Genomic DNA, 16,068 nt, shown 5'->3' on the forward strand with positions numbered 1-16,068 from the left:
GAGAGAGAGAGAGAGAGAGACAGTGTGAGCAGGGAGGGTCAGAGAGAGAGGGAGTCACAGACTGAAACAGGCTCCAGGCTCTGAGCTGGCAGTCAGCACAGAGCCCGACGCGGGGCTCGAACCCGAGCCGCGAGATCTTGACCTGAGCGAAAGTCGGACGCTTAACCGACTAAGCCACCCAGGCGCCCCAGTTACTGTGTTTTTCAACTCTCTGACTTTATTTTCTTAAATTTATTTTAATGTTTTATTTTTAAGAGAGTGCAACAGAGTGCAAGTTGGAGAGGGACAGAGAGAGACACAGAAGAGAGAATCTGAAGCAGGCTTCAGGCTCCTAGCTGTCAGCACAGAGTCAGACTCAGGGCTCAAACTCACAAACCTCAAGATCATGACCTGAACCAAAGTCAGACACTTAACCTACTGAGCCACCCAGGTGGCTTTTTCTTCTCTTTGGTACTTTCTTTTTTATTTCTTTATTGGAGTTCTCACTGTGTTCATCCATCCTCCTGAGCATGTTTATGACTATTATTTTGAACTCCTGATCAGGTAAATCACTTATCTCTATTATTAAGAATTGTTGGGGTGCCTGGGTGGCTCAATCAGTTAGGCGACCGACTTCAGCTCAGGTCATGATCTCGTGGTGCATGGTTTCAAGCCCCGCATTGGGCTTTTGTGCTGACAGCTAGCTCAGAGCCTGGATCCTGTTTCAGATTCTGTGTCTCCCTCTCTCTCTGCCCCTCCCCTGCTCATGCTCCTCCTCCCTCTCCTTCTCCCTCTCCCTCTCCTTCTCTCTCTCTCAGAAATAAATAAAACATAAAAAAAAAATTAAGAATTGTTTTCTATGGTTTTATCTTATTCTTTTTGGGGGGAACATACTCCTCTGTTTATTCATTTTGCTTGGCTTTCTGAGTTGGTTTCTGTGCCTTAGGTAAAACAGCCACCTCTGCCAGACTTAAAGGAGTATGGTGTAGAAGATGAACTTTATTGTTCAACCCTGCCCTAGCTCTTGGTTGTTTCTCACACTTTTGTGATTATCCAAGCAGCCTATTTTAATTTTAGTGGTTCCCGGTAGTTGAGGATGTGCAAAGACCTGTCTGTGTCCCAAGGGGTAGGATCTTGGTCAGCATTTTCATTCAGGATGATTGGGAGTCAGACCCTTGGGTAGCAGCTTTTAAAGTCCGTAAATACTTACAGTCTTGTGGGAATGCAAGCAGAAACCCACACAGCTTGCAGAGCCAGGGGATCTGGACATGTCCCCTGGGTAGCATTTGTAATAATCAGGGTATCCGGAGACTGCATAAGCTTCTTTCTTGGAAGTACCAGTAAGCTGGAGTGAGGCAGAGAGTGAATAGTCTTATGGAACCCAGGAATGGAAAGCCCCCTAGTTCCCATAGACAGATGGCTACAGAGTATTCCCTGGGCAACAGCTGGAAAAAAGCCTGGGACACCAGGTGTGAAAACTGGGGCACGAAGTACATATAAATGCTCCCCGCCAGGAAACACAAGTGCTCTGGAACTCAGAAGAGGGAGAGCACAGCGATGTCATTGTCTGGAGTGGGGCAGAAGCAGAAATATGGTGCCCACTAGCCTCTGTGCATGGAGATTATCCCATCAGGGCCCTGGGTGTGTGTGACAATAGACTGCTTCTCAGGCTAACACTTAAGCAGATTAGTCTCTTTCACATAAAGTCTGCCTTTTAATCCATTGTTTCTGCACTAAGGAGCACTTTAATAACTTTTTCTCTGTTTGCTGTTTCCCTGTAGGTCTTGTGAGTGCAAATTCCCATAGTTTTCAAAGCTAGATGTCTTGGGGGCTCATCCCAGGGACATGTCTTAAAAGTGGAAGTGCCTAGTTGGGGATTAAAACTCTTTTTTTCCTCAAGGAGAATCTCTGGGTTTTGAGTTTCATCCCTGTAATGGGTAGCTGTACTGGGGAGGGGGTTTATGACAAGACTGTGTCTCACCTTCTCTTACCACTTCTATGTAGGGATTTGTTTTTTCATGCTTGCTTAAAGTGTAGGAATTGCTCAACTAGTTTCTGGGTGTTTTGTTTTTTATCTTTTCCCCCCTAGAGGAAATTGTTCCACATGTAGCTATAGATCTGGTGCATTGGTGGGGAGCAAGTGAATTCAGGATCTTCTGAAGTTGGCATCTTGAACCAGAGAAAATCTTCTTTTAATTCAAACGCTTATTATCTGTATTTCACATCTTAGTATTTTCATCATATATGTTTGTATTCTTTTTGTATGTGTGTAACAATATGTTTAAATTCCTATTTTGACCATCTCTCTTGAGAGCAGGTAGCATGATTTCATATACCTCTCAGAGATGAGGATTTAAGAGATAGTGGATGCTCAAAAATATGTTTTTGAATTGAATTAAATTTAAATAAAAATAGAAATCAATGCTACTTCAGTCTTTTCCGGATATCTTAATGCCACGCCTGTTTAAAATGATTGTTTCCTTTGCTGTGCAGTGCAACCAACGGGATGGGAAAAGATAGTTGCAAATGACATATCAGATAAAGGGTTAATATCCAAAATCTATAAGGAACTCACCAAACTCCACACCCAAAAAACAAACAACCCAGTGAAGAAATGGGCAGAAGATATGAACAGACACTTCTCCAAAGAGGACATCCAGATGGCCAACAGACACATGAAATGATGCTCAGCATCCCTCCCCATCAGGGAAATACAAATCAAAACCACACTGAGATACCACCTCACACCAGTCAGAGTGGCTAAAATGAGCAAATCCGAGAACTCTAGATGCTGGCGAGGATGTGGAGAAACGGGCACCCTCCTACACTGTTGGTGGGAATGCAAACTGGTGCAGCCCCTCTGGAAAACAGTGTGAAGGTTCCTCAGGAAACTAACAATAGAACTCCCCTATGACCCAGCAATAGCGCTGCTAGGAATTTACCCAAAGGATACAGAAATGCTGATGCATAGGAGCACATGTACCCCAATGTTCATAGCAGCACTCTCAACAATAGCTAAAACATGGAAAGAACCTAAGTGTCCATCCACGGACGAATGGATCAAGAAGATGTGGTTTATCTATACCATGGAATACTCCATGGCAATGAGAAACAGTGAAATCTGGCCATGTGTAGCAACATGGAGGGTGTTATGCTGAGCGAAATAAGTCAGGCAGAGAGGGACAAATATCATGTTTGCACGTATAGAAGGATTAGGAGGAACTTAACTGAGGAACAAGGGGGAGAAGAAGGGGGGAAATGGTGGGGGAAAGGGAGGGAGGCAAACCATGAGAGACTCTTGAATGCTGACAAAAACTGAGGACTGATGGATATGGGGGGGAGGGGGGGAGGGGCATGGAGGAGGGCACTTGTGGGGATGAGCACTGGGTGTTATGTGGAAACTAATTTGACAATAAACTATTTGTAAGAAAAAATAAATAAAGACATGGTTTAAGCCTGTCTGGAAAAAAAACCTGAAAAAAAAAAAATGCAAAAAAAATAAAATAAAATGAAAATTGATGGATTAATCACTATTAACAATTTGTAATGTTAAACCTTTTGAGAATTATTCTTTGTATAATCTAGACATATTATAAGGTCAAGGGGCCAAGGGGAAGAATATTCTTTGGATCTCAGATTCTGTGGTCAGAATAGCATTACCATAGTCTGTATAACAAAGGCTAATGGCCAGGGATTTTCTCACACTGCCAAACTAAACCCTTTATCAACTCTTAGAAAAGATTGAAACATGGCTTACTTTTGAACAGATCCACTTATGGTTGATGGATAGGAATTCAGTTATGGAGCATTCACTTACCCCTCTTAGAATATTTACATATGTCTAGGTTTGGGGGGTAATGTCACATACTGTCTAAGCAGGTAGGCTTCCTGTAGTTTTGTTTAGGATTTAAAATACCTGTTTTTAGTGTAACTGCATGTCTGGAGTAAATTGGCTCTTGACAGTATCTCACCTATATTTTTTATGAAACTCCTTTAAACATTAATTGTTTTTTGTTTTTACCCTTCCCAGAGTGATGATTCTGACATTTGGGATGATACAGCATTGATAAAAGCTTATGATAAAGCTGTGGCTTCATTTAAGGTATGAAATGTTTACTCTTCCTTATTTCCTCATGTTATTCATTTGGGGAAGAAATTAACTGAGAACACACTTAAAAGTGTTCAAGTACTTATTAGTTTCTGATTTTGAAGACCAATAGATATCATTGGTTACTTAACTTAGATAATACCTTGCTTTAGAAGTTGGTAAGCTCTCTGTATGTCATCCCTTTAGCTAAGGCAATTTAAGTGGAATTTTAAACATTAATTACTTTTAATGTGTTTGCTTTGTATCAAACTACAGAAATCCTCTAATTCAGATTAGTAGAATAATCAGTCTAAATTATAATTTTCATTTAACAAGACTTCATTGAAATAATAATGATAAATATCAATAGTGCTATAATTAGTACTTGTAGAGTGTTTACAGTATTTTAGGCACCATTCTAGGTGCTTTACTTAAATTAATTCTCACCCAAATCCTATGAGTTGGGTGGGTATCAAGTCAAGTGTTCCTGAGGGCAGGAATATACAATTCTTTTAGGGGATGTAGTCTGTTTTTGTGACCCAAACAGGACATTTACACAGTTGGCCAACATCATCACTTTCTCTACCATGTAAAGTATTTAGTTTTATTGAGCACTATGCATGGTCCATCAGTAATCCAGGCAAAAGCATGTCCTCATACAGAGCACCAATTACAAGGTCCACTTCTTTCCCTTAGTCACTCCTTTTTTTTTTTTTTAATGTTTTTAAAATTTATTTCTGAGAGAGAGAGAGACAGCATGAGCAGGGGAGGGTCAGAGAGAGAGGGAGACACAGAATCTGAAACAGGCTCCAGGCTCTGAACTAGCCGTCAGCACAGAGCCCGATGCGGGGCTCGAACCCGTGAACCATGAGATCATGACCTGAGCTGAAGTCGGGTGCTTAACAGGCTGAGCCACCCAGGTACCCGTCCCTTAGACACTCCTATAGCATGAGGTAAAGACCAGACCTGTAGCTTGTCTTTGAAGCTGAATTCAAATCTGTCAGTAATGCTTTATGTTTTTTCTTTTTCTTTCTTTTCTTTCTTTCTTTCTTTCTTTTTTTCTTTCTTTCTTTCTTTCTTTCTTTCTTTCTTTCTTTCTTTCTTTTTTTTATGTTTTTATTTCTTTTTTGAGACAGAAAAAGCACAAGCTAGGGAGGGGCAGAAAGAGAGGGAGACAGGAACTGAAGTAGGCTCTGTGCTGACAGTGGAGAGCCCGATGCGGAGCTCAAACCCATGAGCAATGACATGACCTGAGCTAAGTCAGACATCCAGCTGACTGAGCTACCCAGTGACATTACGTCAAGTAAATGTGAAGATATGAAATTGGTAATTGAAAATCTTGCATTGAATGAAGAAGCAATGTCAGGTGGATAGTAGATTTAGAAGTCTGTCTGCATAGGAGGCACAGGGTTAAGCATCTGACCTCAGCTCAGGTCATTATCTGAAGGTTCATGGGTTCAAGCCCTGTGTCGGGCTCTTTGTTGACAGCCCAGAGCCTGGAGCCTGCTTTGGATTCTGGGTCTCCCTCTCTGTCTGCCCCTCCCCACTTTGTGCTCTGCCTACCCCCCCATTCCCTTCCCCTCTTTCTCTCAAAAATAAATGTTAAAATTTTTTTTATTAATAAATAGAAAATGTATTTATTAAAATAAATAAATAGAAATAAAATAGAAGTCTCTCTGCATAGAGCTTATAATTGAAGTAATAGGAATACGTGATCATAAATAGGTAAAGACGGATGGACAATTCTTTTTTGGAATGCCCAGGTCTTGATTAGAGAGGTAATAAAGCATTGGAGCTCTACTCGTTATATCATCTGAAATGTCACGACTGTCAAGACAAATGATCATTAGAATCTAACTTTACAGAAAGGTTGAGAGTGAGGACTTGATTAAAAGGGTCCTTAGAGCTGATAATCAGATATCTGATACCTTCCAGCCTAGTTTCTTTAGCATGTAGGATGATGAAAACAGAAGTGGAGGCTGTCTGAGCAGATGGGGCCTTGAGGCCAAGCTTGTAATGACTGAGTTATATTGTTACATTTTTTTCAGGTATGACCCTGTAACATATACGTTTCTATTCATATTTTTACAGCATGCTCTAAAGAATGGTGACATTTCTGAAGCTTCAGATAAACCAAAAGGCACACCTAAAAGAAAACCTGCTAAGAAGAATAAAAGCCAAAAAAAGAATACCACAACACCCCTGAAGCAGGTTATTTTAAAACATTGAGATTGAACTTCAGAGAATTTCTTACTACTGTTTTTAATAATAGTATAAAATATCTTTAACTCAGACGATTAGTATAGGGTTTTCCATTGACGTGTAATTATAAAATGTCTAAAATAGCTGTTGAACTTCCTATTGTTGAGGAACATGTCAATAAAAGTATAGTGAATTAGGTGGGAATGATAAGTAAAATAGTGAAGATTGTGTTTATGTGGGCAGTGAGGTAGAGGAACCCCGTGCTACTTGGGAGGAGCACCTCAGGGCCTTAAACTGAATTGGCTGTGGTAAACTGAGACATGGCTGTGCTTTTTTTTCCTTCTTCTTCTTCAAAAACCCTGAAAGTACTAATACTCAGGAACCAGAAATTCTGGGTAGAATCATTTCTGCTCTTTAAAACAGCAACCCTGAAAGCTAAGTATTTTGGTGTCTTGTCAGTCCCTTTAGTTTTTTCCTTACCAAGGGGAAAGAGAGCTAACGTTTGATAAGCACTCACCGTGTGCTGGACCAGAGCGCAGGACACTACGCACTGTCCCTCCTTTCTGTTCTCCACAGATGAGGTAGATCTTACTAGAATTACTTAACAGATGAGGAAATAGAGACTTAAAGACTTAAAGAGACTTAAAGGAAATAAAGACTTAAAGACTTAAGAAATTTGTCTTAATTGATTATATAAATGGTAGAATTCGTATTACATGGTAAATATATGGCATGATTATATAAACAGCAAAATTATATTTATATTGGAAATTCAGATTTATGTGTCTTTGGCCCAGGCCCTTCCAGATCAGGTAACTGGAGACGATCCACTCTACAACCTACCTTACCTCACCTAAATAAGATTACAGTTTATCCTCTTGAAAAGAAATACATGTGTGTGTATCTTTGGTTTCTTTTATAGTGGAAAGTTGGTGACAAATGTTCTGCCATTTGGTCAGAAGATGGCTGCGTTTACCCAGCTACCATTGCCTCCATTGATTTTAAGAGAGAAACCTGCGTTGTGGTTTACACTGGCTATGGAAATAGGGAGGAGCAAAATGTGTCTGATCTACTTTCCCCAGCATCTGAAGTAGATAATGATCTAGAACAGAATGCTCAGGAGGTAAGGATACCAAAAAAAAAAAAAAAAAAAAGGAAAGAAAAAAGAATTCTTGGAAGTGGAGAGGAGATGAGAAACTAACAGTTGTTTGATCCTCTGAAGCATTAACGGCTTTTGATACCTTTATAACAAAAATATATTTTCTTCTTTTTAAAGAATGAAAATGAAAGTCAGATTTCAACAGATGAAAGTGAGAACTCCTCCAGGTCTCCTAGAAATAAACCAAATAATGTCAAGTCAAAAGCTGCTTCGTGGAACTCTTTTCTCCCTCCACCACCCCCCATGCCAGGAGCAGGCCTGGGACCAGGAAAGGTACTTTTCTACCCAGAAAAGGTTTCCCAGGATATACTTAATAATTTTAGAACTTTCCACCCCTCTGTCGGGTGAGTCTTTCTTAGCTTTTCTTTGAAAATTTTGTAGCTTTCTGTAGATACTATAAATCCACACTTGAAAATTCTTTGTAAAGGAAATAAGATAGTAATGCAAAGTACTTTACACTGAAAGACTTTCCCAGGTATTCTTACGGAGGAATGGGTATTACACTGACAGTCTCATGAACTTACGTTAGAAAGTATAGTGAGGGTGGGGCGCCTGGGTGGCTTAGTCGGTTAAGCGTCCGACTTTCGCTTCGGTCATGATCTCGCGGTTCGTGGGTTTGAGCCCCACGTCGGGCTCTGTGCTAACTGCCAGCTCAGAGCCTGGAGCCTATTTCAGAGTCTGTGACTCCCTCTCTCTCTGACCCTTCCCTCCTCAGGCTGTCTCTCTCTCTCTCTCCTAGAAATAAATAAAACATTTTTTAAAAAATTAAAAAAAAAAAGTATAGTGGGGGCGCCTGGGTGGCTCAGGCAGCCGTGATCTCACAGTTCATGGGTTCGAGCCCTGCATCAGGCTCACTGCTGTCAGCTTGACAGCGCAGACCCTGCTTCAGATTCCCTCTCTTCCTCTCTCCGCTCCTACTCCACTTGCATTCTTTACATATAGAAACGTGTATATATAGTAGTATTTTACTGTCAGCAGAGTGTTACGCTCTGGTTCTCCATGTCACTGGGTTAAGATATGTTAACAGTTTTTGGGGAACACAATATGTACATATAATACAGATTAAATCCTAAGGCCTTCACAGATTGTTTTGTAGGGTAAAATGTAAATACTGTTTTTCTTTATGGGTCTTTTCACTGTAAGTAGCAAATCAACTTAAATAGAAAGGATTTTGGGGGCACCTGTGTGGATCAGTCAGTTGGGCTTCTGACTTCAGCTCAGGTCATGATCTAGCGGTTTGTGGGTTTCAGCCCCCCATCAGGCTGTGACAGCCCAGAACCTGGAGCCTGCTTTGGATTTTGTGTGTGTGTGTGTCTCTGCCTCTCCGCTACTCGCTCTCTGTCTCTCTCTCAAAAATAAACATTAAAAAAAAAAAAACAGAAAAGACTTTTATTTTAAGTTATATCATGGAACCCCAACTAGGTGTGTCCCTATCCAGTTGTTTTGTATAAAGGAATAATTTCTTCGCTGGAGGTTAAAAAAATTTTTTTTCTTAAAGAAGAATGGTTTTTTAATAATTTTTTAATTAAGTTTATTTTTGAGAGAGACAGAATGTGACTAGGGGAGGGGCAGAGAGAGACACACACACACACAGAATCCAAAGCAGGCTCCAGGCTCTGAGCTGCCAGTACAAAGTCTAATGCAGGGCTCAAACTCTTGAACCACGAGATCATGACCTGAGCAGAAGTCACAACTGACTGAGCCACCTAGGTGCCCCAAGGAAGTTAAAATTTTTTTTTAATTTTTTATTTCTTTAATCTTTATTTTTGAGAGAGAGAGTGAGAGTGGGGAAGGGACAGAGAGAGAAAAGGAGACACAGAATCTAAAGCAGACTCCATGCTCTGAACTGTCAGTACAGAGCCTGACACAGGGCTCGAATTCACAAAGCATGAGATCATGACCTGAGCGAAGTCTACTGCTTAACTGACTGAGCCACCCAGGTGTCATAGAAGGTTAAAAATTTTTCATGTTTAGTTTTTTGAGAGCGAGAGAGTGCGCACACACAAGCAAATACAAGTTGGGCGGGGGGCAGAGGGTGACAGAGGATCTGTGCTTGCAGCAGGGAGCTTGATGTGGGGCTCAGACTCCCGAACTACGAGAGGATAACCTGAGCCTAAGTTGGGACGCTCAGCCAACTGAATCATCTTGGCACCCCTTCACTGTAGATTATAGTATTCAGGCAATAATAATAATAAACATAAAAATCAATGGTGACTTATTAAAGCTTTTTCTGAAGATTTTCTAGGAGTGCTTTTTTTTTTTTAACCTTTCATTTATTTATTTATTTTGAGAGAGAGAGAGAGAGTATGCGTGAGTGGGTTTTGGGGAGAGAATCCTCACTGTCAGCACGAGCCCGATGTAGGGCTCGATCTCACGAACCGTGAGATTATGACTTGATAGAAACCAAGAGTCAGACACTTAACCCACTGAGCCACCCAGGCACCCCTGTGAATGCTTTCTTAGTGAGGTTTGCATTATATTACAACTTCTAGAATGATCAGACCTCTTAATTTATCTATATATGGTACTTCATTGGTCTTAGGAGCTGATTTTGCTTGTTAAATGAGAGGTTTACTAATTTTTACAACATATGTTTATGTTAGTTTATGCAACTCATAGGACATCATAGAAAGATTATACAATTAATCAAATAGTGGCAGATATAGTTTTTTTTATGATTGAAATATCTTGCTAAATACAGAATCTCTTATTAGGTAATTAGAAATTTTTCTTTGATTTTACTTTCTGAATGTTTATATGAAAGGAAATGAGGAAAATCTAGATTTATAAGTCTTGTTTAACTTCACCATTTGGTATATGAAATTCTTTTTCATCTTTTTTTTTTTAATTGTATTTTTTGAGAGAGAGAGAGAGAGAGAGAGAGAGCTGGGGAAAGGGTGGAAAAAGAGGGAGAGAGAGAATCCCAAGCAGGCTCCATGTTCAGCACAGAGCCCGAAGCAGGGCTTGATCTTATGAACCATGAGATCATGACCTGAGTCAAAATGAAGAGTCAGAAGCTTATGCTTATCCGACTGAGCCACCCAGGTGCTCCTACTTCACTTCTTTTGATGTGTATAATATATATTTTGACTCCTAAGGCATTGAATCTTTTTTCCTCCTTATGTATTTAAATTGATAAATAATCTTGCTTTGAAATGTTCTTTACAGCCTGGTCTAAAGTTCAATGGCCCACCACCACCTCCACCACCACCACACTTCCTGTCATGCTGGCTGCCTCCATTTCCTTCTGGACCACCGGTAAGTATAAAAGCATTCAGATTAAAATTTGCTTTCATACATAGGGAATTAGCAGGACATGGAAATATCATTTTAGACCATCCCTACAGCCAGATCCTAATGGGTAAAAATTTTAACTAAACCTCAGGTTTTTTGGGGTGCCTGGGTGACTCAGTTAAGCATACATCTCCTGGTTTTTCTCAAAATAAATAAAAACTCCAAAAAATAAATAAATACACAAACCTCAGGTTATTTTTTTAATGCCCTTCTATCCAGACTCAGTGCTCTTATTAACCCCAATATCTGAGCCCTGCATTGCCTGCTCCCTTCCTCTTAGAAGTTGTATCTCATTCTATAGGGAGGTAGCTCCTATTTGAAAGACATAATTATACCATAAAGAAGGATTAACGTTTTGCCCTTCCAGATATTCTGGGACGTTGGCGTCACATAGTCCCCATTTCTAATGGTAGACTTTTGGATATCAACAATAGTCTAGATACAGGACACTTTGTGGCAGATGTGTTCCATTGGGAACAGCACAGTTTTTCCACCCAAGACCTTTACTTGAAATGCTATCTGGATGTTTTGTTGTTTAAATTTCTTTTTAACGTTTCTTTCTTTTTGAGAGAGAGAGCCCAGGCAGGGGAGGGGCAGAGAGAGAGACACACGTCTGCAGCAGGCTCCAGGCTCGGGCTGTCAGCACAGAACCCAGCATGGGGCTCGAACCCGTGAACCGATCATGACCTGAGCTGAAGTCAGACACTTAACTGACTGAGCCATCCAGACACCCCTTAAGTTTTTTAAGGAAAACTGTAAAAGTATATATACTTGGTTTTTTACCCATAACTTCAAAATGGAACAGAATAATAGTTGAAAAATCAAAACAAAATATCTTAATATTTTACATGATCTTTTATCTTACGATTTTTATTTATTTTGATTTTTTTTCTAAATTTTTTTTTTAATGTTTTATTTAATTTTGAAAGAGAGATAGAGATGGCGTAAGCAGGGGAGGGTTAGAGAGAGGAAGTCACAGAATCTGAAGACAGGCTTCAGGCTCTGAGTTAGCTGTCAGCACAGAGCCCGACGCGGAGCTTGAACCCCTGAACCATGAGATCATGACCTGAGCTGAAGTCGGACACTTAACCGACTGAACCACCCAGGCGCCCCTGTTTATTTTAATTTTGTTGGCCTGTTGTTACCAGTTGGCTTTCTCAAAAATGTCAGATTTAAAAAATTGTTTGTAAATAGGTAAATGGCATGAAATTTAGGGAAAGATAAACTACCATCCAGCATTTTCTATGTAAAATGGATGATGTCCAGACTTTAGTTTTTGTTTATTGATTTTAACATATATCTTTCTCCATTTCCAGATAATTCCCCCACCACCTCCCATATGTCCAGATTCTTTTGATGATGCTGATGCTTTGGGAAGTATGTTAATCTCTTGGTACATGAGTGGCTATCATACTGGTTACTATATGGTAAGTGATCACTCAGCATCTTTCCTGACAGTCACTTTGTGCTTATGTGACTTTGTTTTGTTTGTGACTAAAAAGTGGTTTGTTACGTTTGGCAGATCATAAGGATTGAAAACTGCCTCAAAGTTTAAAAATATACAACTATTAGAGCACCTGGGTGGATCAGTCCATTTGGGCCTCCAGCACATTTTGGCTCCGGTCATGATCTCTGGTTCACGAGTTCATTACTTGCATAGGGCTCTGCACTTAAGGTGCAGAGCCTGCTTGGGATTCTCTGCCCCTCCTCAGCTCACTCTCTGTCTCTCAAAGTAAATAAATACATTCAAAAGTACACATATATACAACTTTTGTTTAAGGCTTACATTTTCTTGAATTGTCCCTGCTAAATGTACTTATAGTTTATAAAAAAAAAATATCATGTTGGAGCACCTGGATGGCTCAATCAGTTGGGCGTCCAACTCTTGATTTCAGCTCAGGTCATGACAATCCCAGGATTATGGGATTGAGCTCATGTCAGGCTCTGTGCTGAGCATGGAGCCTACTTGGGATTCTCTCTCCCTCTGCTTCTCTCCCCTGCGTGTTCTCTCTCTCTCTCTCTCTCTCTCTCTCTCTCTCTCCCTCCCTCCCTCCCTCCCTTAAAAAAATAAAATTTTTTCATTTTACTAGATTATGCTGATTATACATTTAATGCCACTCTTTTTAAATTATATTCCAGTCTCCTTTGTCTTTCTGTTTTAATATGAAACAAAATGTATTGCAAGAAATAGAAAAAGAAAGAATAATAGCTTGAAAAAAGGAAGAAAAAGGTATTAGGTTCTTTTTGTGCAGAGAGGAAGGCCTAAAGTGATACATATCAGGACTGAGGCTCCAAATTTACCGTTTTATACATCAGTCTGTTTCACACATGTAGTATTGTGACTTTGCAGGAAATTTTTGAATTTTTGAAAGGAAGCTGTTATGCCATGATAACATTATGATGTGATATTATATACTTGAAATTCTGGTTAATGTGTGGAAGAAAATAAACAATTGACTCAAAGATAAAATTTTTTAAATGTATCATCTGTACGTGCTCGCATTAATATATTCTTGGGGGGCGCCTGGATGGCTCAGTCAGTTAAGCATCCGACTTTGGTTCAGGTCATGGTCTCCCGGTTCGTGGGTTTGAGTCCTACATCGGGCTCTGTGCTCACAGCTAGCTCAGAGCCTGGAGCCTGCTTCAGATTCTCTGTCTCCCTCTCTCTCTGACCCTCCCCTCCTCATGCTGTCTCTCTCTCTCAGAAATAAATAAAACATTAAAAAAAATTTTTTAAGCTATTCTTGGGATGCATGGGTGGCTCAGTCAGTTGAGCGTCCGACTTTGACTCAGGTCATGATCTCGTGGTTTGTGGGTTTGAGCCCCACATCGGGCTATGTGCTGACAGCTCAGAGCCTGGAGCCTGCCTCGGATTCTGTGTCTCCCTCTCTCTGCCCCTTCCCTGCTCACACTGTCTCTTTCTCTCAGAAATGAATAAACATTAAAAAGAAAAACAAAAAGCTATTCTTGAGGCTCCTGGGTGGCTCAGTCATTTAAGCATCTGACTCTTGATTTTGGTTCAAGTCATGATCTCATGGTTTGTGGGTACCAAACCCCTGTTTGGCTCCACACTAGTGCTGTAGAGCCTGCTTGGGATAGTCTCTCACTCGCTCTCTCTCGCTCACTCTCAAAATAAATAAACTTTAAAAAAAAAAGTTAAAAAAGAATAAAAGCTATTCTTGAGTCATTGTATAAACTTGGTATATTTGTATCGTATGATGAAATTCCCCTTTTAATGACCAAAAAGATAATGGAAAGTAACAAATTAACAGTTTATAATTTGAGATCAATCACCTAACATACTAAGCTTCCCTTTTCTGCATTTCATATTTCTCTGCGTATATTTTTACTATGAAATATTTGGGAAAATATTATGTATAGTATATAAAATATTGATGTAATTTATGTTTATTTTTCAGTTTTTTAGAAGGAAAGAGAGTTCTTTTACCCAGATGGGCCCTATTTGGACCATTTTCAGGTTCATGTTATACATAGGTTCAATCTTTGTATTGAAATATGTATGCAGAGGTCACCTGGTGGCTCATTCAGTTAAGCCTCAGACTCTTGATTTCGGCTCAGGTCATTTTCTCACAGTTCGTGAGATCGAGCACTGCATTGGATTCTACACTGACATTGCAGAGCCTGCTTGGGCTTCTCTCTCCCTCTCTCTCTGCCGTCCCCTGCTCTTGCTCATGCTCTCTCTCTCAAAATAAATAAACTAAAAAAAAAGAAAGGAAGAAACAAGGGTGCCTGGGTGGATCAGTCTTTTAAGCATCTGACTTTGGCTCAGGTCATGATCTCACAGTTCATGATTTCTAGTCCCTTATCAGATGTGCTCAAGCCCTGCTTCAGGTGAGCCCCACTTCTCCCTCTCTTTACATCTCTCTTTCTCTCTGTCTCTTGCTCACTTGTGCCATCTCTTTCTCTCTCTCTCAAAAAAGAAAAAAAAATAAATATGTATGCAGAAAAGTGCATATAGAAGAAGTGAACAGCTTGATTTAAAAAAACATCATAATCCTAATGCCTCCTCATCACTCACTACTAACACCTTTTCTAAGGATCACCATTTTCATACCTTCTAGTGTCATAGATTAAGTTTGCTCTTTTTTGAACTTTTATGATTGGAATTATACATACACTCCTTTGTGGCTGGTATATTTTGCTCAACACTTTGTGAGAGTAATAGATGATGTCTTGTATAGTTGTAACTTTGTTGTGTTCTATTGCATGAGTGTACCATGATCTGTTTATTTCTTTTAACCATTGATGGATATGTGGCTTGTTTCCAGTTTGGAAAATAGCATTGCTATGAGGAGTTGTTGTTGTTGTTTTTAAATAATTAAGCTTTATTGAGATATAGTTTATGCGGCATTCAATTCACCTTTTAAAGTATACAGCTCAGGGGTTTGGGTTTTTAGTATATTCACAGTTACATAGCCATAACTACAGTCATTTATAGAGTATCTTCATTATCTACCTGCATCCCCTAAAAAAACAAACATGTGCCCCTTTTTCCCCAAACTTGCCAGGCCTAGGTAAATGACTAACCTACTCTGTGGATTTGCCTTTTCTAGACACTTGGGATAAATAGAATTGTATTAAATGTGGTCTTTTGTTTCCTTCTTCACTTAGTGTAATGTTTTCTAGATCCATCCGTGTTGTAGCATGTAGCAGTACTTCATTTTTTTATTGCTGAATAATAATCCATTGTGTATACTACATGTTTTCTGTCGGGTTATTTCTGCTTAGGGTCGCTACTGAATAATGCTGCGGTGAGCATTCGTAGTCAAGGTTTTGTGTAGGTGCATGTTTTCATTTCTCTTCCATATACGCCTGCAAATAGAATTGCTAGGTCATGTGGTGTGAGAGTTTACCTTGGCAGATAACCAAGCCAAAATACAAGTGCTTTTGTTGTTGTTTGTTTGTAACTTAAAAAAAAGAATGCAGACTTAAAGAAAAGTTGTGAAAATAGTAGAAGAGTTTCTGTGTATCCTTCACCCGTTTTTCCCAAGTGTCACCTTTGTACCACTTGAGGTTTCTTAGTCTCCTTTATTTCATACTTATTTGTCTTTTTTTTCTTTGTTTACGTGTGTATGTATTTTTCCCTGAAATAATTGAGAATCAGTTGCAAACATTATACCCCTTTACATTTAAATGAGGTATGTTTCCTAAAATCAAGAACACTCTATTATACAACCTTAGTATAGTTACCAAATCAGGAATTAAAATTTGTATAGTTCTGCGATCTCATCTTTTGGCCTTATTTGAATCTTGCCTGTTGTCTCACAAACGTCCTTTACAAGAGAATTAAAAATAGCTTTTTTTATTAAAATTTTTTAAAATATTT

The 16,068-nt window shown here is 39.5% G+C and overlaps 1 protein-coding gene across 2 annotated transcripts in view; it reads left to right on the forward strand.

The window, feature by feature from the left end:
- Positions 1–16,068, forward strand: part of SMN2 (survival of motor neuron 2, centromeric) — a 42,804-nt gene that overhangs the window by 12,116 nt on the left and 14,620 nt on the right. For both annotated transcript variants that reach the window (XM_039256039.1, XM_039256037.1), the window contains exons 2-7: positions 4,010–4,081; positions 6,158–6,277; positions 7,191–7,391; positions 7,545–7,700; positions 10,596–10,685; positions 12,038–12,148. In XM_039256039.1, coding sequence (XP_039111970.1) covers positions 4,010–4,081; positions 6,158–6,277; positions 7,191–7,391; positions 7,545–7,700; positions 10,596–10,685; positions 12,038–12,148 — 750 coding nt within the window. The remainder of the gene's footprint in view (positions 1–4,009; positions 4,082–6,157; positions 6,278–7,190; positions 7,392–7,544; positions 7,701–10,595; positions 10,686–12,037; positions 12,149–16,068) is intronic.

The sequence above is a fragment of the Hyaena hyaena genome, unplaced genomic scaffold (assembly GCF_003009895.1).
Source record: "Hyaena hyaena isolate Hyena2069 unplaced genomic scaffold, ASM300989v1 scaffold_558, whole genome shotgun sequence".
Lineage (NCBI taxonomy): Eukaryota > Metazoa > Chordata > Mammalia > Carnivora > Hyaenidae > Hyaena > Hyaena hyaena.